Source organism: Ascaphus truei, chromosome 20 (assembly GCF_040206685.1).
Source record: "Ascaphus truei isolate aAscTru1 chromosome 20, aAscTru1.hap1, whole genome shotgun sequence".
Classification (NCBI taxonomy): Eukaryota; Metazoa; Chordata; class Amphibia; order Anura; family Ascaphidae; genus Ascaphus; species Ascaphus truei.
Genome location: NC_134502.1, coordinates 11590733 through 11614910, shown reverse-complemented (window position 1 = coordinate 11614910; position 24178 = coordinate 11590733). Strand labels below are relative to the sequence as shown.

The window sequence follows — 24178 nt, the reverse complement described above, 5'->3', positions numbered from 1 at the left end:
TTTATTTAGTGTGGGGCTGCTGTGTGTGATTATTTTTTATTGTGGGTAGCGGGTGTGGGTGAAGGGGGTATTAGCCACAACGGTGGTTGTTTAGGGCTTGCGGGAGGCCTTAACCCCTTCATGACCATAGCGGTATTAACTGCTACGGTCGTGAAGGTGTTAAGTGCACCCGCAACCCCCCCGCAAGCCCTAAACAAACAACAAGGGCCAAATACCCCCTTCACCCACCCCCGCTACCCACAATAAAGCTGGCACGGTGGGATAACCCCTTCATTGCCTTAGCGGTTAGTCGCTAAGGTAATGAAGTGGGCTGTACATGCATTTTTCCTGCCTCTGATGCATGCCGGGGGGCTCCGGTGCTGGTATCAGCTCCGGAGACCCCGGCATCAATCACAGACAGGAAAAAGGCCTGATTTTTTCTAAGTGTCGCCCTTGCCGATGCTTCTCCTCCACCAACTTGGCAACTTTAGTTGGCGGGCTGGATTGCTGAAAAACTCTCCATTCTGGAGTGCCGATCAGCAGCGAAAAGCTGATCGGGGCTACTTGAATTCAGCCGAGTTCAAAAAGTGCCGATAAGTGGCATATCGGCACCTGGCTGCCGATAAATTTTTATCGGCAACAAAACTTGCCGATAATTCCCACTTATCGGCGCTTACTGAATCGGGAGGGCAAATTTGCCAAAAAAATGGCGATAAACAGCTTATCGGCGCTTACTGCATGAGGCCCATAGTCACTTTAAAACTGTTTAGGAGCGCCATTCCTATTATTTTGCACCTGGCATTATATTGCAGTCAGGTCACAGCAGCGAGGAGGCAGGAATAGGATGAGACAAAGGAAACACCAACAAGGGAACAGTAAACACAGCAACAGCAGGAAAGCAAGCAGGTGCTGGAGGAACCCGTAGAACCAGGCACTGAGAGATAAGAAGGGGAGGGTTATATAGGGCAGGCTGAGAGCTAGAAGACAGACGCAGGGTATCAGGTTTCAGAGTGAGAGGAACCGCAGAACTGGATCTCAGCAAGGACAGGATTCAGCAGCACTCCCGGTGGTTGTACATGGGTAATGTGGACCAGGGCGTTATAAAGAACCTGACGGCACCCATTTTCAAACTCACACTTATGGAAATAAACTAGAGACGCATATTATGAATGATGTATAGAAAAATGATCCTATAAGGAAATTTCAATTACTGGTGCTTTTTTTTTTCTCAAAACAAAAACAATACAAATTCCACACTTTCCTTACATTTTTTTTAAGTTAAATAATAAAAAGCAAATTATTCCCCACAATTACAAGAAATGTAAATCAATATTTTTCAGAGTGCTATATTACAAAATAAACTTGTGTGAGTAAAACATTGACGACATTTAGAGCAAACATCGTTTTTCACCTTTATGAAATCTCTGATGTTTAACAAGATGTGACTTATTAGCAAAACATTTCCCACATTCTGAACATACAAATGGTCTTTCTCCTGTGTGACTTCTCTGATGTGTAAAAAGATGAGAGTTACGGGTAAAACATTTCCCACATTCAGAACATACAAACGGTCTTTCTCCTGTGTGTAGCCTCCGATGTCTTCCAAGATCAGAGTTCTGGGTAAAACATTTCCCACATTCAGAACATATAAATGGTCTTTCTCCTGTGTGAATTTTCTGATGTAAAACAAGAGCAGAGTTACATATGAAACATTTCCCACATTCAGAACATATAAATGGTCTTTCTCCTGTGTGCATTTTCTGATGTTTAACAAGAACAGAGTAACATGTGAAACATTTCCCACATTCAGAACATATAAATGGTCTTTCTCCTGTGTGAATTTTCTGATGTGTAACAAGATTAGCGTTCTGGGTAAAACATTTCCCACATTCAGAACACACAAAGGGTTTTTCTCCTGTATGAATTCTCTGATGTATTACAAGAGCAAAGTTATTTGTGAAACATTTCCCACATTCAGAACATACAAATGTTTTTTTTACTGATAAGTTCTTGTGAACGTTCCCAGCATTCATGTTTCCTTTGTTACACGTTGTACTAGGAGTAGATGCATATTCTGTCCCTCTATGTTCTCTGATGGTATGAATGTGGGAGTCTGGGAAATGTCCTTCTTCCTGTGAGGTTGACTCCTTAACCATAATGCTCACAGTTTCTCTCAGACTCTGGCTTGGTATATCCTGACTAATGTGATTTGCTCCTTGATACATTTGCGTAACACTGGTATCTTCCATTACACAATCTGGTGAACAAAGCAAAATGTGATATCCTTCAGGGGAATTCCTGCTCATGAATCCATCAGCTGGGGAAAAACATTTGAGTAAAGAAATTCATTAACATCGGACACAAAAAATTATTCTCAAACGTCAGATTTAATTTAAGAATGTAAAGATACAGGATACACATGGTAAGATGTATAACAAATCAGGTATTCAGTAAATGTTTCCAATTAGAAGTGCAGAAAAGCATTAAAAATGGCAATAAACGTAATTTGTGAGGATATTGCCTACCAGCGAGATATATATATATATTTATAAAATCAGGGATTTATTATGGGAATAGTAAAGTTACAAAAGGATATTAGAAATTATTGATAGATTTAGAAATTTGTGATCAAGTTTGCTTTTTTTATGAAATATGTTATATAATGATTGTTCCTAGAGCACCCATCACTAAAGTGTTTATTACTCACCAGTGCTGATATCTGTAGGACTTTCCTTCTCCTTATACTGCTGGTGACCCCTTATATACGGCACTTCTCCGCGCTCAATCATTGATACAATCTCAGGCGTCACATTGACACATCCTGTATATGTCAGGGGAGACACGTATATATGTAATGTGTTTGCACCATAGAAAATTCTTATTCCCATTATCTGCTGTATTGTTATGTCACGTGTATTACTGCCGTGCAGTGCTATGTACACAGATGGTGCTATATAAAGATATACATTCAGTTCCTGTAGTTTTGGAAGTCAAATTACTTTTTTTTTTCTTACCCAGAGAGCAGAGAGCCTGGTAATTCTCCATCATCACATCCTTGTAAAGTTCCTTCTGTTCTTCTGTTAAATAATCCCACTCGTCCTTGGAGAAGTAAATTGCAACTTTATCAAACTCAACTGGTTCCTGAAACAGAGAATTCTCCAATTGTTGTTGTTTGTTTGTCAGGAGGAACAAAATCATCAGAGCTTCCCCTGTTATTTCTGAGCCTCTTATAAAGTTCAATAAAGTGTCTTGTGGCATCGCTCAGGCTCTGCAATCAGTACATAGTGTATTCCCTGCTACATTACATTATCTGTCCTACTATTAGGGGAGTATGTTACTAAACAGTTATAATGTGAGGCTAAAGTATAAAGTAGTATCAACAACAGAATCAGTCTGTGTAAAAGCGTATAATTACTACATAATGATCCATTGTAAGTTGTACATATAACATGAAAAGACAGTTTGCAGAGAAACAAATAGAAATATAAGAAATATAAAACGGCACCATTTCTGTGCACTTTTGTCCTCGTTTTGCCTTCTTGATGCTAATTTGTACATTGCTGATAAAATTATCCCGTTCATTTATTTATGTGAAACACCCATCATTTCGTACTTGCTGGAAGATTATAGTAGGAAAGTATTGTCAATTATTGGTTACCGAAAAGGCCGTTACAATTGACTGAAATCATTATCCATCAACCTAGTTTTTTTTATCTGTCGATTCTCCTACCTATTAAGTCAATATGATTGGAAGTTTCAAATGTTTCTCCAAAATCATGTAATTATATGTTGTATAAATCAGATCTCCGAGTAAGTACCGATTAATATTTCATTTGCACCAAAATAGGTGAATATAACTTTGAAACTATATTGTACTACAGGAAAATTAACATGAATTAATGAACAAGTAAACGTAATTAGTACAAGTTAAATGAAATGAATTCTAACAAACAATTTGTGCGAAATAAAGCTCAATATAAATACAACACCAAAGTATGAATTATATAAAGTGATATATATTTAGCTAAATACTCACCATCTGGAGCTGGTTCAGGAGCTGGAAGACAAAGGGACATGTTGTAGAAAGATGATCACAAACACACTGATAAGAACTGTATCAGCTCCTGCCTTTTATACCATGACCTACTGTGTCCTGGTCCCTCCCCCACCCAGGGCTGTCTTAAAGTATGGGCACGCTGAGCAGTTGCCCGTGGGACCCACAGGATAGGGGGCCCCCGTGCGCCCGGCCAATGCGTGCCCACCAATGCTCTCCCCCCTCCCGGCACCCCGGCTCCGCTCGCTCTTTCCCCGCCCGGCACCCCGGCTCGCTCTCCCCCCGCCCGGCACCACGGCTCCACTTGTTCTCCCCCCGGCCGGCACCCTGTCTCTGCTCGCTCTCCCCGCGCGCGGCTCACTAAAATATGGGAGATAATACCGGACATGGGATAGAGCAGGGCTGCTGCTGCTAGGGGGCTGGGCAGCTTCTGATTGGTTGCTGCTGTGTAATTCAGCCAATCGGGAGGTGGTAGGAGCCTGGGGGGTGGGGCCAAAGAGCGGAGGAAAAGCATGCAGCAGAGAGGTGTGTGTCTGTGTGTGTGTCTCAGTGTGTGTCTGTCTATCTATCTGTGTGTGTGTGTGTCTCAGTGTGTTTGTGTGTGCCTATCTATATCTATGTGTGTGTCTCAATGTGTCTGTCTATCTGTGTGTGTGTGTCTGTTTATCTGTGTCCTGTGTATATGTGTGTGTATGTCTATCTGTGTCCTGTGTATATGTGTGTGTCTGTCTATCTGTGTGTGTCTCAGTGTGTGTCTGTCTATCTATCTGTGTGTGTGTCTCAGTGTGTGTCTATCTATCTGTGTGTGTGTGTCTCAGTGTGTCTGTCTATCTATCTGTGTGTGTGTGTGTGCCTGTCTATCTGTGTCCTGTCTATATATGTTGTGTCTGTCTGTGTGTGTATGAGTGTGTGTGTCTCAGTGTGTCTGTCGATATGTGTCCTGTCTGTCTATCTGTGTGTGTCTGTCTCTCTGTCTATCTGTGTCCTGTCTGTATATGTCTATGTGTGTGTGTGTGTATGTGTGTGAGTGTATGTGTGTGTCTGTATATCTGTGTCCTGTCTGTATATGTCTGTGTGTGTATGTGTGTGTCTGTCTATCTGTGTCCTGTCTGTAAATGTATAACTGTGTGTGTGTATCTGTGTGTGAGTGTATGTGTGTGTCTCAATGTGTCTGTATTTCTGTCTGTTCCTGCCTGTATATGTGTGTGCCTCAGTGTGTGTGTTTTAGTGAGTGAGTGAGTGTATGTCTCAGTGTGTGTCTGTGTGTTTGTGTATGTGTGGTGACAGACAGTACATACAGTACTGGCAACGTTGTTTAATTGCTCACTCACCCTTACTTTTCTTTTACTATACTAACAGTTTTCCCATTTTCAAGATCTATTAAAAATAACCAGCATTGTAAATTCTCAGAAAGGCTCCATAACTCAGCTCTCATCACAGCAGCATTGCAATCTCTGCAGCACCCTTACTTACTGATCATCCCCAAGAAGGCAGAGCAGGTTACTTATTCACTGGCATGATTCAATATGCAATTTAACGCTGGATTTTGAAGTCTAAATTTGAAAGCTACTGTACTGATAATGACAGGGAGGAGGGGGGGTGAGAGGATGAAGGGATGGGGATAACAGAGGATGAAGGGAGGGGGTGAGATGATGAGAGAGGATGAAGGGAGGGGGTGAGAGGACATGCAGGGGGTGAGAGGACATGGAGGGTGGGAGAGAGAGGATGAGGAGGGGCTGCAACAATCTAGGAATTTGTGGGAGGAGCAGTAAGATCAGTGTTGCTCGCCATGTAGTGTGACTGCAGGTCAGTTATTTATTAATGATCTGACCATTACGTCATTTGTTCTAAATGTCACTCCGAGCATGCACCAATTTGCACCAATTTGCACTATTTCATATTCTATTTCCTAAAACAATCCTCGGAAGGGCGCCCCCTCCCACTCCCACCCATTCCCTCCCACTCCCACCCATTCCCTTCCACTCCCTCCCATTCTCTCCCACTCCCACCCACTCCCTCCCACTTCCACCCATTCCCTCCCAAGACTCCTCAGATTTTTTACGAAATAGAATATAAATTGGTGCAAATTGGTGAATACTTGGAGTGAAATTTAGAACAAATGACATAACAGTTAGGTCATTAATAAATAACATTCTTCCCCACCAACGATTCTTTCACCATTGTGTCCAGTATTTTTGGACAAACACCTGGCAACCCTACTCACTCTCACCCCCTGCCCGATTCGCTCTCCCCCCCGCCCGACACCCCGGCTTCGCTCGCTCTCCGCACGCCAAGCCCCACTCGCTCTCCCCCCGTCCGGCACCCCGGCTCCGCTCGCTCTCCTCCCGCCCGGCACCCCGGCTGCGCTCGCTATCCGCCTGCCCGGCACCCCGGCTCCGCTCGCTCTCCTCCCGCCTGGCACCCCGGCTCCGCTCGCTCTCCGCACGCCCGGCTCCGCTCGCTCTCCGCACGCCCGGCACCCCGGCTCCGCTCGCTCTCCTCCTGCCCGGCACCCCTGTTCCGCTCGCTCTCCTCCCGCCCGGCACCCCGGCTCCGCTCGCTCTCCGCCCGCCCGGCACCCCGGCTCCGCTCGCTCTCCGCCCGCCCGGCTCCGCTCGCTCTCCTCCCGTCCGGCACCCCGGCTCCGCTTGCTCTCCGCACGCCCGGCTCCGCCTGGCACCCCGGCTTGCGTCACAACCGCTCGCAGCCTAGCAGTGCAGCACTTCCGGTGCCTGCTGCTGCTAGTGAGCGCGTGGGAGCCTGGGAGCGACAGTGTAGGCAGGGCCCTGTGCACTGCTCTGCCCGGGGCCCCTAATGTTGTTAAGATGGCCCTGCCTCCACCTCCTCTGTCCAATAGGGAGCTCTGGTGAAGATCCCTGACCAATCAGAACATTGGAATTGGCCACACTTGGCTCTGCCCCCTGACTGCAGCTTCTCAGGGGTTTCCCTCCCAATAGTCTTGTTTCCCAGGGGCTGCTCAGTTCTTTAGGGCGCTATAAATAATGTTATTTTTTGCTATTTTGTCACTTTGTTTAACCTGTTATATTATACACTGTGATTATTATATTTCCTGTTCTTGATGCCTTAATAGTGTTAGTTTTGTGAGGGAGAGGATAACATTGTGACAATTAATGCTATTCTCACCTAATGATTCAGGACATACAGGATATGTACGGATTATTTGCACAATAACTGTACAGCTGAGTGTTACACTGAGTCAAGATGGGGGGGACCCCACTGCCCCCCCCGCCGACTGTGTCACTGTGCATCTCACACTCTCTCTCTGACACACACACATATACACTCTCTGACATACACACACACAATATGCATTGAGAGCAGGGAGGGCTCTGAATAGCTCCGCCCCCTCTGAATAGCTCCGCCCCCGGTCACTATTTAGCCTTGCTGCAGTTCTCACCCGGCCGATGCCTCCTGTTCTCCTATCTCCCCTCACTGAGAATCAGGTCACCTCTGCGCAAACAGGTGCATGGGGGGGACACTATAGGCACCCACTATTTCCATCCCTGCACTGATTACATTGTTATATATACAAGTACTTTGAGTGTATATATAGAGTGTAAGCTCTGCGGGACAGTAACTCTCTCACTGATTACAATGTTACATATAGAAGCAGTGTGAGTGTATAAATAGAGTGTAAGCTCTGCGGGACAGTAACTCTCACACTGATTACAATGTTATATATAGAAGTAGTGTGTGTGTATATATAGAGTGTAATCTCTGCGGGACAGTAACTCTCACACTGATTACAATGTTATATGTAGAAGTAGTGTGAGTGTATATATAGAATGTAAGCTCTGTGGGACAGTAACTCTCTCACACTGATTACAATGTTATATATAGAAGTAGTGTGAGTGTATATATATATAGTGTAAGCTCTGCGGGACAGTAACTCTCACACTAATTACAATGTTATATATAGAAGTAGTGTGTGTGTATATATAGAGTGTAAGCTCTGCGGGACAGTAACTCTCTCACACTGATTACAATGTTATATATAGAAGTAGTGTGAGTGTATATATATAGTGTAAGCTCTGCGGGACAGTTACTCTCAGACTGATTACAATGTTATATATAGAAGTAGTGTGAGTGTATATATAGAGTGTAAGCTCTGTGGGACAGTAACTCTCTCACACTGATTACAATGTTATATATAGAAGTAGTGTGAGTGTATATATAGAGTGTAAGCTCTGCGGGACAGTAACTCTCATACTGATTACATTGTTATATATAGTAGTAGTGTGAGTGTATATATAGAGTGTTAGCTCTGTGGGACAGTAACAATCTCACACTGATTGCCACTGAGATACAACAATAACATAAGCAAACTAAACTCACACCCCAACATCACAAGGGAGGAAATACCAGCAATTACAGACTGACGTTCTAATACTGAGATCATTATAAAACTCGCCCACACAGGCGGAGGGATCGGGATTATAAATTACTCTGACTACTACAGAGCTGAAGTCTGGCGCTGTGAGGATTGGGCTTCGCACCCGTGACGCATCCTGTGATGAGGCGGCTGACGCACGTCGCGTTCCAGGTTGGGGGACACCGCACGCACCGTGCCCAGGCTCCGCCCCCGTGGCACGCCCCGCGATGATGCGCATGACGGTCCATCTCAAGGGGTTAGAGCTGCTATTTTTTCGCCTCATATATAATATCATCACTATTATTGTTTTGTCACATGTCTTTTGGGAAGGTTATAGTCACATTATTACATGTGAGGTATCTCTGTGTAAGTAATGTCACTGTACCTTGGTACACTATGTACTGGGGTAACAACCCTTGTTTATGTAATTGGTTGTACTATATACTGGGGTAACAACCCTTGTTTATGTAATTGGTTGAACTATATACTGGGGTAACAACCCTTGTTTATGTAATTGGTTGAACTATATACTGGGGTAACAACCCTTGTTTATGTAATTGGTTGCACTATATAGCTGTGTAAGAAATACCCAGGAAGCGCCGGTTACATTTGCTTTCCTGTCGCACAATAACCCTGTGACAGGGTGCCTTCCCTAATAGGTTTGCAGGGAAACATGTATACAGTACTGAACTTAAGTCCAGTACTGAGCAGGTTAATATCAGAGCAGGCTCTCTTAATTAGCTCAGCTGGCTCGTTAGAACTTTAATAAGCCTAAAGCTTTCTGGTGCTCAGAACTCTCTGATCCAGCAAGCCGAGAGACTTCCCAGCCTCGTAGGAGCGAGATATCGCCCTGACCCACTGGAGAGACTGACTGCTCACACGTGAACTTCCCACCACCTTATCCCAGCCAGGAGCTAAAAGGTAAAACTGACCTCACACTGAATGTGAGTTATTGTTGGTAAGGGGCTGAGCCTCCAACCCACAGATAGGGAATAAGTTCTTGTGTTAGTCAGCGCTCCACATGGCGCTAGGTATGTTTCTTTTGGTGAAACATAAGCTGCATGTTATGCTGTTAAACCTTTGCCTAATAAAAAGCCGATATTATTTTCCCTAAAATACATTTCCTGTTTTACCCTCTGCACGAATCTTCTAAATATGGTGTGAGAAGTGGGGGGCGAGGTGGCCCTTGAATTTCTGCAGCGTTTAGGTTAGATTGTAGGTGAGCAAAAAACGATCCGGGGATCCAATGCGAAGCGCAGCAGAGTAGAGGAGACGGGGGCTAGACACCAATGTACTGCTGCGGCAGACTTTATTCTAACAAATCACCGGTTTGTCCCTGGCTTGTTCCTGGAATGCGACGCTGTTCACCCGGAGCATGCCGCGTTCCCAGCCAGGGGTCATGCCCGGCTGACGCGCGGTTGATGTGTTAATTGATAATGGTTCAGGATTTAATAGGCTGCAATGCTTCGCGTGTCCGCCAGATGGCATAAATTCATGAATTGTAATGCAGTATATATATATATATATATATATATATATATATAATATATATACTGTATAACAACAACCCCTATAACCCCTAACATACAGTACTGTACACATACAGTACTGTATATGCACATCAATGATACTATAGGCCGGCGGGGGCGAGATGTGTTTGCAGCAGAGAGAGATCCGCTGCTCTCTCTGCGCAAACATCGGCACATTTAAAATTATTTAAAATACATTTTTATTCATAGTGTAGATGTGCAGGGGGTCTCCGGAGCTGAACCGCGTTGGTTTCAGGTCCGGGGACCCCCTGCTTCCCGAGATACAGCCCCCTTTATGAGGTGCCGGTATCCCTCTGCATTTAAAGGTCCCGATCACGTGACCGCGGCATGTAAACCAAGCAGAGGGATACCGGCACCCCCTAAAGGGGCCTGTATCTCGGGAAGCAGGGGGACCCGGACCTAAAACCACAGCGGTTCAGCTACGGAGACCCTCTCCACATCTACAGTATGAATAAAACACATATATAAATAAACACTCATTCCTTACCTTTGCGGCTATGTGCTACGGTAACGAAGCAGCATGACTGTATTTTTAATAATATTGTACAGTGAGCAGGGGGTTCCCTGAGCCACAAATCAAAGCTCAGGGGACCCCCTGCTCCTGAACAATATTATTAAAATACAGAAATGCTGCTTCATTACCATAGCTGATAGCCGCTAAGGCAATGAAGGGGTTAACCCACCGTGCCCGCTTTATTGTGGGTAGCGGGGGTGGGTGAAGAGGGTATTTGGCCCTTGGTGTTTGTTTAGGACTTGCGGGGGGGTTGCGGGTGCACTTAACCCCTTCACGGCCGTAGCAGTTAATACCGCTACGGTCATGAAGGGGTTAACCCCACCCGCTACCTCCCCGCAAGCCCTAAACAACCACCGTTGGGGCTAATACCCCCTTCACCCACCCCCGCTACCCACAATAAAAAAAATTCACACACAGCAGCAGCACAATTAATAAATAAATCTAAATAAATAAATAAATACATGAATATAAATAAATAAATTTAAAATACATTTTTATTTAACAACATTGCTAGAAAAGTGACACATTAGTACCCATGGGAGTGAATCTGGATTGGGAACACAAACATTTCTTCTGAAGATCATTTTGTTATTCATTAACTGCATTTGATTATTGTTATTCATTAACTGCATTTGATTATATATGTTATCTTTTTACACTGTTTTTGTTTTGTATTTTTTCTTTTTCTTCTTCTCTTTCTTTTTTCCTTCTTCTTCTTCTCTCTTCTTTTCTTTCCCTCCTCCCTTATCTTCATCTTTATCTACATCATTCATTTATATATTGCGTCATTATTTTTTTCTTGCCTATCTGCATTTAAGAGACATGTAGCCTTACATGAATAGATACATTGATTGCTTGTAATACCTCATAGAATGCATTTATTGTACTCTGTATATGCTTAATTTATTTATTTATTATATCTATTTCATCTATACATGCTCATTTGTCATTATCCAGATCTATTAATAGATATGTATTTCCTTCCATTGTTATAACAAGATCGAGTTCGTGTTTTTAATAATTTTATTCTATGTTATGTTTTTTTCACTAATGTGTCACTTTTCTAGCAATGTTGTTTCTTTTCCCGACTCCTTTCTGGTCTCCACGATCCCCCGCACTGACAGGAGACAGGTACCTCTTCTGGAGGTCTATTGGTGGATATCCCCACCAATCAGATTCATCCATGGAGGTTCTCGCGCAAATTCCTTCTGCGTGACGTCACTGTTGGGGGCGGGTGATCGTGTATAAGACCGGGAGGACGGACAGACGCGAGCATACTCTGTGACAAAGGGATACTATCCCGAAACGCGTCAGAGTTCCTTTTTTGTACCACTCACTCACCATGCAATAAAAGTTTTTTAACAGACTACATTGGTGTCTAGCCCCCGTCTCCTCTACTCTGCTGTGCTCCGCATTGGATCCCCGGATCGTTTTTTGCTGAATATCATTGGCGTGATGCACGCACCCGGATGAGCTTCACTCTATGTGAGTACTCCCACTTTATATGACAAGTGTTTGACCATCACTCTATGTGCTTACTCCAGGATGTCTGTTCCAGTGTTATTGTAGACAGACCATGATTCATTTTCAGAGGTCTGTCTTTATCACAGGGACTATTATATCTTCCACATAGGAGACTTATGCACTGGTCTTATGAGTCTCACTCAGTCTTAAATCAGAGCTCTACTCCATCTTTACTGGTTATTTATATCTGAACTTTATATACCATCGTTCAATAATCCTCTGAGCCCCGTATACTGGGATTTATTCCCGTTTCTCTCTAGATTGTAGGCGAGAGGCAGGAAAGCCGGACAGCAGGAGGTTACAGGGGACACGAGAGAATACAATATATTCTGAGCACAGTTACAGATTGTAGGGGAGACAGGAAGACCGGACAGCAGGAGGTTACAGGGGACGGGAGAGAATACAATATTTACAGAGCACAGTTACAGAAGACGATAGAGAATGAGGGCTTGGGTTAGCTCTAGCAGTGCTGGGTTTGGGTTCTGAGCTTACAGGGACTGCGTCAGTTTAGCTGTGCGTGTCTGCTTCCTATAAGTATGATCAGACGCAGCAGCGGATTTGAAGATCCGACACACCTAGGCACTTACATGTGGCGCCCTCCTTCTCCTTCCGAAGCGTCTAATGACGCCATGGATGTCAGTGTTGCATTGCCATAGTAACGCTATGTGATACCCTCTGATATCTTGTTCTTTATGATGTGAGATATATAGATCTCTATCCATAACAGCAATGTGACACGTTACACAACCTGACACATGTAACCTGCATCGAAGGCCTTTCCATCATATGTAAATGATTGGCTGCGTTCAAACAATATACCGCCCCTAACCGTCCTGTTATCTCACGTACGCAGCGCTCACCTAACTAACCGCCTGACACATATATAGGTGATATAAGCCATATTACTAAGCAGCGCTACTACATAAAGCATTCTGTCCCAATCATATGCATAGCAGCACTTAGTATATCTGGCCCATAGCAATCTACTCCAGGTCACACACAGTAGCACTGGGCCACCTCATCCCACGTGTGACAAGATCCCACTGTCCCCCCCCCCCCCCCCCCCCCCCCCCCCAACCCACCTCATCCCACGGTGACCGGCTCCCACCGTCCCCCCCACCTCATCCCAAGTGTGACCGGCTCCCACTGTCCCCCACCCCACATCATCCCACGTGTGACAAGATCGCACTGCCCCCCTTTCCACCTCATCCCACGTGTGACCGGCTCCCACCTCATATAATAATATTATTCCTGTTACAGAGACTCACCCAGTGATAACTCCGGGGAGGGGGACTTCCTGTCTGCTCTGCTCACTTCCGGTCACCTTGGTAATATCTCCCCCCCGGTAACAAAATCACAGCAGTGACACCCCCAGTACGGCGGCTCAGTGAGATCAAACAGGAGAGACATGCAAAAGCTTCTAGCGCTGTTACCATGTAAAAAACTGACACAGCAAAGGAGTGCTAATATGGGGGATCTCTGTGACGGGGGGGGGGGGGGGGGGGGGAGGGGGATCTCTGTGACGGGGGGGGGGGGGGGGATCTCTGTGACGGGGGGGGGGGGGGAGGGGGATCTCTGTGACGGGGGGGGGGGGGGAGGGGGATCTCTGTGACGGGGGGGGGGGGGGAGGAGAATCATTGCACATCTGGGGGGAAGTTTATGAGATCTCTACTCACATGCTGACCGGACTTCAGATCAGAGAGCAAGCTGGGAGGTATATAGTATATACAGTCACTAACCTAAAGCTGGGAGGTATATAGTATATACAGTCACTAACCTAAAGCTGGGAGGTATATACAGCCACTAACCTAAAGCTGGGAGGTATGTACAGTATATACAGTCACTAACCTAAAGCTGGGAGGTATATACAGCCACTAACCTAAAGCTGGGAGGTATATACAGTATATACAGTATATACAGTCACTAACCTAAAGCTGGGAGGTATATACAGCCACTAACCTAAAGCTGGGAGGTATATGCAGTATATACAGTCACTAACCTAAAGCTGGGAGGTATATAGTATATGCTGTGTTATAGTGAATATAAAGCGCTAACTCTACTAGTGTCCACTATCAATATACAGTGGATATTATTAAATCAATTGATGCAAAAATATAACAAACTCATGTACATACGTGTTCAATACGTGAATATATATAATAACAAAGTGTATAAAAATATATATATATTGTATAAAAAAAACCTGCTCGACCCGGCTGGTTAGGGACTGGTTCCACTGGTCCCTCAGGTTGTACTGTACAAGTCCGTGCGTGATCCAGGGGGAGCATGGGAGAAAAGAATATAGAAAAAACACAATATAAGTGCAGACAGTTTGATACTGGGTGAATTAAAGTGATTTTTTATCTTGGCTCATGAGTGTTGCCTACTCACAAGATTCAAATAGGACACGGGCAATTTAGACACAATGGTCTCAGTGGACTGGATCTGTGAATTCTGAGTATGATGAGGTCTTCACTCTCAGCCAGACAGCATATAATAAAAACATTGATTTCAAGCATGTATCACAATGATTGTGAGTGAAAGGAGGTGGACCGTGGATCTTAGGGCTCACCCGCCACCTTTGATGCGCAGGCACTGCGAGGGAAACTGCTCCGCTGAAGGGTCCTTCTCAGTCCCTTCCCGGGTACTCGGATGGTGGAAACTCCAATCGCCCGGTTGTGCGTCTGCTGCGGTGTCCCCCTTCAGAAGCACGCCGTCTGATAGTGCTCGAGTGATTCCGATACGTCACTTCCGGCGTAGTCCCGTTATGTCACTTCCGGCGGTGGGCTCCCGATCTCCGTCCTACTCCTCTCTCCCAGAAGGCAGATACCACTCTACGCGTTTCGCCAAAGAGTGTATATACAGCCACTAACCTAAAGCTGGGAGGTATATACAGTATATACAGTCACTAACCTAAAGCTGGGAGGTATATAGTATATACAGTCACTAACCTAAAGCTGGCAGGTATATAGTATATACAGTCACTAACCTAAAGCTGGGAGGTATATACAGTATATACAGTCACTAACCTAAAGCTGGGAGGTATATAGTATATACAGTCACTAACCTAACGCTGGAAGGTATATACGGTATATACAGTCACTAACCTAAAGCTGGGAGGTATATAGTATATACAGTCACGAACCTAAAGCTGGGAGGTATATACAGTCACTAATGTAAAGCTGGGAGGTATATACAGTCACTAATGTAAAGCTGGGAGGTATATACAGTCACTAATGTAAAGCTGGAAGGTATATACAGTCACTAATGTAAAGCTGGGAGGTATATACAGTCACTAATGTAAAGCTGGGAGGTATATACAGTCACAAATGTAAAGCTGGGAGGTATATACAGTAATATACTGGAATGGTTCCCTCCCATCAGCTTAATAATAGTAGGGGGGGGGTGGTGCTTTTTGGGGCGGGTAGTGTTACAGCACTGAAGATAAGAGCCCCGGTATGATAGCGCTCTCGCACCTTTTGGAATGGTTATAGTATTTTACAATTCAAAAGGTTTTTTCTGAACGTTGGTTAAAATATAGGGCTTTAAAATAAATTATTAAACTAGCCAAAGCTTCGAAACGCGTTGGATAATTTTTAGCATTTATATCACATTTTAAAACCTATCTGTATGCTAGCTTTACTCTCTGATATTGCGTGGAGCCGAAATACTAGGCAGTTTCCCGCGATTGTGGACAGTGCGGTAAATACATCCTCACTTTACGGCCGTCCTTACTTTGCGGCCGATCACCCAGGACATACGGGACTTTTGAGGTAACAGCTTGCCTGAGAAGCTGTTGACCTCCATCGCCGACGGAGCCGGTAACGAGACCAGGAGAGACGAACGGAGTTCCCCTCGAGTGAAGCTCTTCAACTGGACTCCTGTAAACCAAAGAAGGACTCAAACGGAGGCTTGTCCTCAGCTGCAGAGTGTGCCGTGCTGCATTAAGGAAGATCCCCAGATGGTTGGCGGCAGATGCATCATCTCCACTCACTCATGTTAATGTACATGAAATGCTGGTAACTTTCTAATCTGATGTACGCAGATATCTTACCCTAAAACAATATATATATATTACTTTGCATACTTCACTATGTGCGTTTGCGCTTTTGTTTCTTTTTTCCATTTGCTCTAGGGGTTCCTCTACCCTTACTACAGCTGCAGACGCCAGGTCTATATAGAGGTTGCATATTTATTTTTCCACCTCACCAAGTGGTGTTTTATTTGGGTTATTCATACAGTAGACCGTAGTAGTTAGCGCACTCATTTTATTTGTATATTTGTATCCAATAGGAGTCTGCAAACCCCGGATATCAAACAATGTTTGACAGTGTAGTAATAACAGCCCTGTCTATTTATTTATTTATAAAATATTTTACCAGGAAGTAATACATTGAGAGTTACCTCTCGTTTTCAAGTATGTCCTGGGCACAAAGTTAAGACAAATAATACATGGTTACAAATAGTTACATAAATGAACAGGGTATACATTATATACAAGACATTGCATGCACAGTTAAAGAAAATATATATTATGGGCGAATGAAACAGTTACAGACCACATTAAAATGTGAGACAGCCTTAGATTTGAAAGAACTTAAACTGGTGGTGGATGTAAAAGTCTCTGGTAGGTTGTTCCAGTTTTGGGGTGCACGGTAAGAGATAGTGATACCTGTGTAAGAGATAATCAACTATAGCAGTTGGGGGGAGACTAAATACACAAAACCTTGTATATAGTGCCAATAACTATTTAGGAGTGGTGCTAATGATGTAAACTGGAACTATAGACCTATAAGCAAGATAGGTGTAGCTGCTAATATCTGCACTCACGTAACTGACCAGTATTAGCAGTATGTCTGTGGGCTCAGGTTACACTAAATGTTGCACACGATTGTTAAAATGAACCTAAATGTTGCTTGCTTAGTGGATAGTGGATACAGTGTCAATTCCACCTTTTGTAGTTCAGTGAATCCTTGTGTGAGGATCCCACAGGGAGCCAGTGTAAGCAGAGATCTGTGTTAACAGATCCAAATACTCACTTGCCACCCCAGGGAGAGACAGCTTGTTGTAATTGCTGGGACTCCCCTGTCTTGAGGTCAGGAGGTCTGTGCATAGCCGGGTATAATACAAGTGAAATATAACTGTGTTCCCTAATTAAAGGTACCAGCAGCTAGAGGTGTACCTTTGTGGAACACAGGTTATATTGGCAGGAATGTATCATACTAGAAAATCCCTGTTGCAGGTCAACCTATAGATGTTTAATAACTCGTGTGTGTGAATATCACAGAGTTTGTGTGAGCAGAGATCTGTGTGTCAGATCTGTGCAGACACTGAACACTCCATATGGTGCAGCTGTGTGTGAGGTGGAGGCGCTGCTGGGGTTCCTGTGTCACGGGACAAGGAGACCTTGACTGGGTGGAAAAAGGCGTAGACAGGAATCAGGATAGTAGCAGTGTTCCCTAAATAAGAGCCCTGCAGCTAATAAGTGTTCTGTCTATATACACAAGGTGAGTAATAGGCACTTTAGACTCAGTCAATGTACTTTGTGCTGAGAGGATATTGTTAACTACAACATATCCCTACATAACCCCAGGGTAGGGTTATTCTAACATAACCCCAGGGTTATGAGAGAGAGCTGCAGAGAACATATGGTGAGTATGTCCTTAGAGGTAACACGGTACCGCCTGTGCCTTATAGTTCTGTAGTGTCTCCCCTAGAGCGAGTGCTCCGTTAGACCATCGGGTCAGTCGGGGCTTGCAGTGTGCTGGGCAGCGAGCAGTGCCGGAGCTTGCAGTGTGTTGGACAGCGAGCAGTGCCGGAGCTTGCAGTGTGCTGGGCAGCGAGCAGTGCCGGAGCTTGCAGTGTGCTGGGCAGAGAGCAGCGCCAGTGCTTGCAGTGTGCTGGGCAGCGAGCAGTGCCGGAGCTTGCAGTGTGCTGGGCAGCGAGCAGTGCCGGAGCTTGCAGTGTGTTGGACAGCGAGCAGTGCCGGAGCTTGCAGTGTGCTGGGCAGAGAGCAGTGCCGGAGCTTAAAGTGTGCTGGGCAGAGAGCAGCGCCAGTGCTTGCAGTGTGCTGGGCAGCGAGCACCGCCGGAGCTTGCAGTGTGCTGGGCAGCGAGCAGTGCCGGAGCTTGCAGTGTGTTGGGCAGCGAGCAGTGCCGGAGCTGGCAGTGTGCTGGGCAGCGAGCAGTGCCGGAGCTGGCAGTGTGCTGGGCAGCGAGCAGTGCCGGAGCTTGCAGTGTGCTGGGCAGCGAGCAGTGCCGGAGCTTGCAGTGTGTTGGGCAGCGAGCAGTGCCGGAGCTGGCAGTGTGCTGGGCAGCAAGCAGTGCCGGAGCTGGCAGTGTGCTGGGCAGCGAGCAGTGCCGGAGCTTGCAGTGTGCTGGGCAGCGAGCAGTGCCGGAGCTTGCAGCGAGCAGTGCCGGAGCTTGCAGTGTGCTGGGCAGCGAGCAGTGCCGGAGCTTGCAGTGTGCTGGGCAGCGAGCAGCGCCGAAGCTTGCAGTGTGCTGGGCAGCGAGCAGCGCCTGTGCTCCCGTGTTTGAAGTTTTTCTTTCCGGTTCTCCACAAAACAACAAAAAATACAAGATTAATAGCTTTATTAACTGTAACACGCCGTTTGTGATTTATCTGTTGACGTGTGGGTGCGGCAGGAGATACGTGGGGAGGACGCCTAGAGCCCTAAACACTAGAATTTTAGTACACATTAGGATTAAGGACTTCTACCACCCGGTTTATAAACACTTTTACCATTGATCTGCTCTGCGCGTGTGCTAGAGCTGCCGATGCGCGTTTCGCTTTGTCAGTAGGGTGGGGAGGAATATTATATTTAATACATAATTATAATTAGTTAGAATATTCAGCCCATGGAAGCTAGTGAATAAATATGCGCTGCTTAATTGGCCCGTTGATAACCTGTTCTATTCCACATACATGCGCACTGAATAACGGCATCAAGAAAGGTACTTTGAAGGTACTGCCTAGTCTGTTACTATGTTATTTAAGGCTATTTATGATGGGAGGCTGGTCAGTGGGATAAATACCCACAGTATTGCATGAGGTAATAGTGGGTAATCTGATATAAGAACTATGTCCAGAATTAAAATAATGCCTGTGCTGTTTATGAACCTATGGTAATAGTAGGTTCAACTAAGCCACTGGTAAACTATTTACTGTATATAAAGTCAATAAAGATATGTCCATATATGTCTGGTTATTTGTTTTCTTTCTGTTTAATTTCTTATCAGCTGGGTTAGAAGAGGCTGAAATGTCCATCAGCTGATATGTGCTAGCAGGGGTTCTCCAAGTGTATTGGGCTAAATAAATGGGCTGAACAGAAACCCCTCATTGGGCCCTTTGGGTGATAATGCCTGCAAAGTGTATATCCATCATGACTCTTTCTGGAGTAAGATGGAATCAATGTCACCCCGTCTGGGACCTGTACACAGTTGGTTGATGCCTCTGAAGTTGATAGCTTTTGGGTCACCATTGTGGCCCTGGTTTATGTGCCTCGCGACAGGGGTGTCCATTTTGTTCCTTATTGTGCCAACGTGTTCGAGTACACGTTTTTTAAATTTTCTTTGTTTTTCCAATGTAGCTTTTCCCACACGTGCACACCCCTTGATAGATAACACCAAAGCTCTGACAATGGATGAATTTTTTGATTTGATATGTCCGTGTATTGTCCCAATTGTTGAATGTTTTTGTGGAAAGTACGTACGGGCATGCTTTGCAACGGTGGCAGCTATAGCTGCCCACTGGTTTAGGTGGCAACCATGTTCTTGCAGGCGTCTCAGAGAAGTGGCTATGGACCAAGATATCCAGATATTCCGTGCCCTTCTGCTTACCATAGAAGGGTAGGTTTGGATTGCATCCTTGATATCTGAGTCTGCTCTTAGGATGTGCCAGTGTTTCTCAAAAATATTTCTTGCCAGATGCCACTGCTTGTTGTATGTCCCTATGAAACGCACAACCTTCATCACCTTTTGGGGACCTTGTCAGTAAGTAAGTCTAGACGAGTCTAGTCCAGTTTGCCTACCCATGATACAATCGGGTGGCTTGGCGGTGGTGTTCTCCTTTTATGGATTTTTGGTACGCTGTAAAACGTAGCTATTGTAGGTAATTTCACAAAAATGAAATCGTACTCATGTTTCGAAATGACCTTTGTCAATCAGACCTTTGTTTAGAATAGTTGGGAACTGTAGGTGGTAGTTGGGTCCTTGTGCAGGACCTCATATCATGCTACGTCCGACAGCAATCTTAGATTCCCAGCCTTGTAATCCGAGACATTGAGAATCACTAGATTTCCACCTTTCTCTGAAGGTTTCACCATTATATCTTTGTTGGCCTCCAATTCTTTGAGCGCGGCTCTCTCCGAATGGGTGAGGTTGTCCACCATTTTGGTTTTGGGTAATGCTTCTAGATCTCGTGACCAAGTCCACAAAAATATCTATATTGGCGAAATGTTTGCTGTATGGCAGAAATGTTGACTTCAGTCTCAGTGAAGTGAAAGGTCCCTCACCAGGCACTCTCTCTATTTGAGTCTTCTAATAGGGATGGCAGATTTTCAAGGACAGCTAGGTCTGTGGGGTCCGGTGGGGGGATCTCTAGTAGGTTTGCTAGTCTGTACTCCCGCATTTTAAAGAATCTATGTAATGTAAGCTAGCGGGCAGAGATGAGTATCTTTTACCCACTCAAATGTATCAATATCCGACGAGGGTGAGAAGGATAGCCCCTTGTTTCAGACTTTAATGTGATCGGTAGTTAGTGTAAAATCCGACAGCGTTACTATAAGGGGTTTGGCATAGTCAGGATATTGTGCTAATACTGCGGACGCTTCTCTTTTTGCCTATTTCCACCTGTTGGTCCCTGCTTCTCGGGGTCCATACTTTCCCCCTCTTCTTGTCTTCCTTTTCCTCTGGCACCCCAAGTTGTTCTTATTTGTTCTATAAAAGGGGAGACCTGGGGGCGGAGATGTGTCACTGATGTGCCTTCACCAGGATCCTGTCTATCGTCCTCCGAGGTTTCCCACTCTGTATCCCCATACTCTCGGGGATACACTACACAAACAAAGGCACAGCCGGTATCTGCACCGTGTTACCTCTAAGGACGTACTCACCATATGTTCTCTCTCACAACCTCATGTTAGAATAACCCTACCCTGGGGTTATCTAGGGATATGTTGTTGTTAACCCCCCCCCCCTCTCTCTCTCAAACCCCCTGCTCCCACCTCCCCCTCTAACTCCACGCTCACACACCCCCTCTCTCTAACTCCACGCTCCCACTCCCCCCCTCCCCCCCCCCCGCCCACTGTAATATGTAGGCAGCAGAAGCACAAACAGAGAAACCAGAAATAGTGGCAGGAGACAGATTATTTGTGTAACAATGCGTCTTTACAGCAGACACAGGCTGACAGTCACATGCTGATTTAATCCCCGCACAGAAGAGACCTGGCTTATTAATATAGTTATCTCCGCATTGTTCTCATCACTGTAATAATTATTATTCTGTCCTGTAACTTTCCCCAATGTCCCTGTGTTCCAGCCGCACTTCTCCTGTACAACCACAAGGTGTCGCCTTGTGGTCATACATGCTCACTTTTGTATACAGCCACTGAGCTGAGTACTGGATATAACACTTCTAAACTTTGCAAAAAGTGTTTTTCCTTAAGTACTACCCAACTGAGCAAATAAAGGTATTTTTGCTCAGTGGTGGAGGGGTTACTATACCCACCCACTTATTTGGGTTGCTAGTTTCAACTTCCTTATAGGATTCCTATCTAGCATTTACCCTATACCGCTGTCTGTAGGGATTTTACACCACCCCATTAATTTAGAACTAGACAGTTCACCATACGGTGATATTGTTCAGTGGCATCTGAAGCTTACATATAGAGCCTTCATCTCCATAGTCAGTCTAGCTACTGTAATGTATAGTTTAGACATCACTGCATGAATACATTATTTTTTAGGGTCTCTTACACCCCACGTAGGATTAAGGAGTTACAACACCATTATTGAATTGTGAGTAATAGGTATATTGGGTCTACCTTCACTCAGTGTTGCTTAGTTACTCCTTCAACCTTGTTAAGCCTCTCCGACTTTTAATTTAATGTTTATTAATTTGTTTGTTTCAGTCTCAATCCCTCACACCTATATTTTAATGATATAGTTAATAAAATTTACTTTTAATTATTGGGTGTCTCTGTGCCGCGTCAAGGGGATTCTTTTCTATCTCGGTACATACATTCTACCTTAACCAGTGTGCACCACCCTTTTGCAGTTGTTTGGGATTTTTCATTTGTCCAATACACACCTACCCTCTTTACCACGTTTGAGCGAAGTTTATCCCCACGCTCTCACAAGCGTACCTGTGTTAACCTCCGCAAAACCCACCCTGAAACTCCTAGCCTAGCAATCTGCTGCTTGCACTCCTAAAAAATTCTTTATTGTCGCATAAGTTACACACAGTCACAGTAATGCATATAGTACAGCCGGGTCCAAGAGCTGACACTCTAGGAACCCAAAACACAGATCAGGGTAACCAAGTTAGCTTTTTTCTTTTATTATTGAGCCTGGTTACCCCCTCACCATCACAGACACACAGTGAAACAGTGATACACACTGTAACACAATGATACAAAGAACCAAACATGCTAGTACACCATGATAGTTACATAGCACTGTACAGTAATAGATACAGTAACAAAAGGATTCACTTTGTAACAGTCATACACATAACCAAATACACTGATACACAGTGTAACACTGTAACACAGTCATACACAAAACCAAATACACTGATACACATTATAACACTGTAACACAGTCATACACAACCAAATACAAAGGTTCAAAGTTCAGGTAAACCGTAGTCTGACAGTGGAATGGATTACCGGACATCCGTCTCATAGTGTAGGTAATATCACCATATGCGGCCGAGGTGAAGGTAGAGGTGATCCCAATGGGTAGGGTCAGCAAACGATGCTTGAAAGGAATTTGAGAGGTGCTATTGGAGATAGGAACATGATGAGTTCCACGAAATAGCCAGATCCGCCATCCGTTATGGACTTTTTCTCGGCCGACCCAGATCTAATTGCAGTTGGGGGATGTACACCGCAGAAGCACCGGCACACGGTACAAACACGCTATCTAGCTCTGTTGCCGCATTCCCAGATTCCAAACAAATCTCGTTTCTTCCTCTGTGTCTCCCTCCAACCTCTGTGTGTTGGGGAAGGGGCTCGGCGAGCCGTAAAGAGCTGCCGAAGCTCACGAAATGTCTCCAGAAGGTTGTCCCATTACAAGTCACCCCATACACCTCTTTCATTGTCAGAGTTGTTTAAAGTCATGTTCCTCTGGTTGGTTATTTAGGGCGTTCAAGTTTCAAAGAATTACAAATAAGATCATTTTTTTTTGCACGGAAAGAACTTTTTCTGATCATTTATTACATCATGCATGGGGACTGTTAATAATGTCCTCCCAGGCCAGGGGTTGGTAACTTGTGACTCACGAGTCGAATGTTGGTCTTTAAGCAGCTAAATGTGGCTCTGATTGGCTGGCGCTGGAAGTTCCGTGTTCCGGCTGCTGGGGCCAACTCCTCCCTCTGCCTGTTCACTTTGACGGTGCTGGGCCCAACTTGAGACATTTTGTGAGCTATGTCAGCGGTTTACGGTATGCATTTAGCGTAGGGACTTGCTATTGAGACTTACCTTGACGTGGTTAGCAGGCTTGGCATTATTTGATCAAAGGATGTATACCAAAAGTCTCCTTTTTTCTTATAGGTATTTACACCATACATTTATTTATGTTCCCCATTGATTGCTATCCCTTTGGGAGAAGCGCAGGGATTCACTTTCTGTTTTGCACTTTTGTATGGCCAGTTTCTTCACTGCATGCTCTTTACATGGAGAAGCGCAGTGATTATATATTTGTTTTACAGCTCTTTATGGCTCGCCAAGCCCCCTCCCCAACACAAGGAGGAAGAAACCAGCTTTGTTTGGAATCTGGAAATGCGGCGACAGAGCTAGGAAGCGTGTGTGTTCTGTGTGCCGGTGCGTCTGCGTGCACAAGACTAGGGGTGCGCAAACTGGGGGGTGCACGGGCGGTGCAGGCGGCCGAAAATGTTGATGCGAGGGGACAGGGGGCCGGCGTGAGTGTTCTGCTGACCTGCAATAT

General features: G+C 45.1%; 1 protein-coding gene across 1 annotated transcript; it reads right to left on the bottom strand.

The window, feature by feature from the left end:
* Positions 1-716: 716 nt before the first annotated feature.
* Positions 717-4115, bottom strand: LOC142471293 (zinc finger protein 184-like). The gene is made up of 4 exons (XM_075578125.1): positions 4016-4115; positions 2994-3120; positions 2687-2800; positions 717-2296 (listed from the first exon to the last, which is right to left on the bottom strand). The coding sequence occupies exons 1-4, from the start codon at positions 4016-4018 to the stop codon at positions 1368-1370; spliced, it is 1173 nt and encodes a 390-aa protein (XP_075434240.1). The 5' UTR covers positions 4019-4115; the 3' UTR covers positions 717-1367.
* Positions 4116-24178: the final 20063 nt, after the last annotated feature.

Coding starts and splice junctions, on each gene's coding strand:
- LOC142471293 (XM_075578125.1), bottom strand. Junction 2,801..2,993: donor CCAGGCTCTCTGCTCTCTGG/GTAAGAAAAAAA, acceptor TGACATATACAG/GATGTGTCAATGTGACGCCT. Junction 2,297..2,686: donor TCCTACAGATATCAGCACTG/GTGAGTAATAAA, acceptor GTTTTTCCCCAG/CTGATGGATTCATGAGCAGG.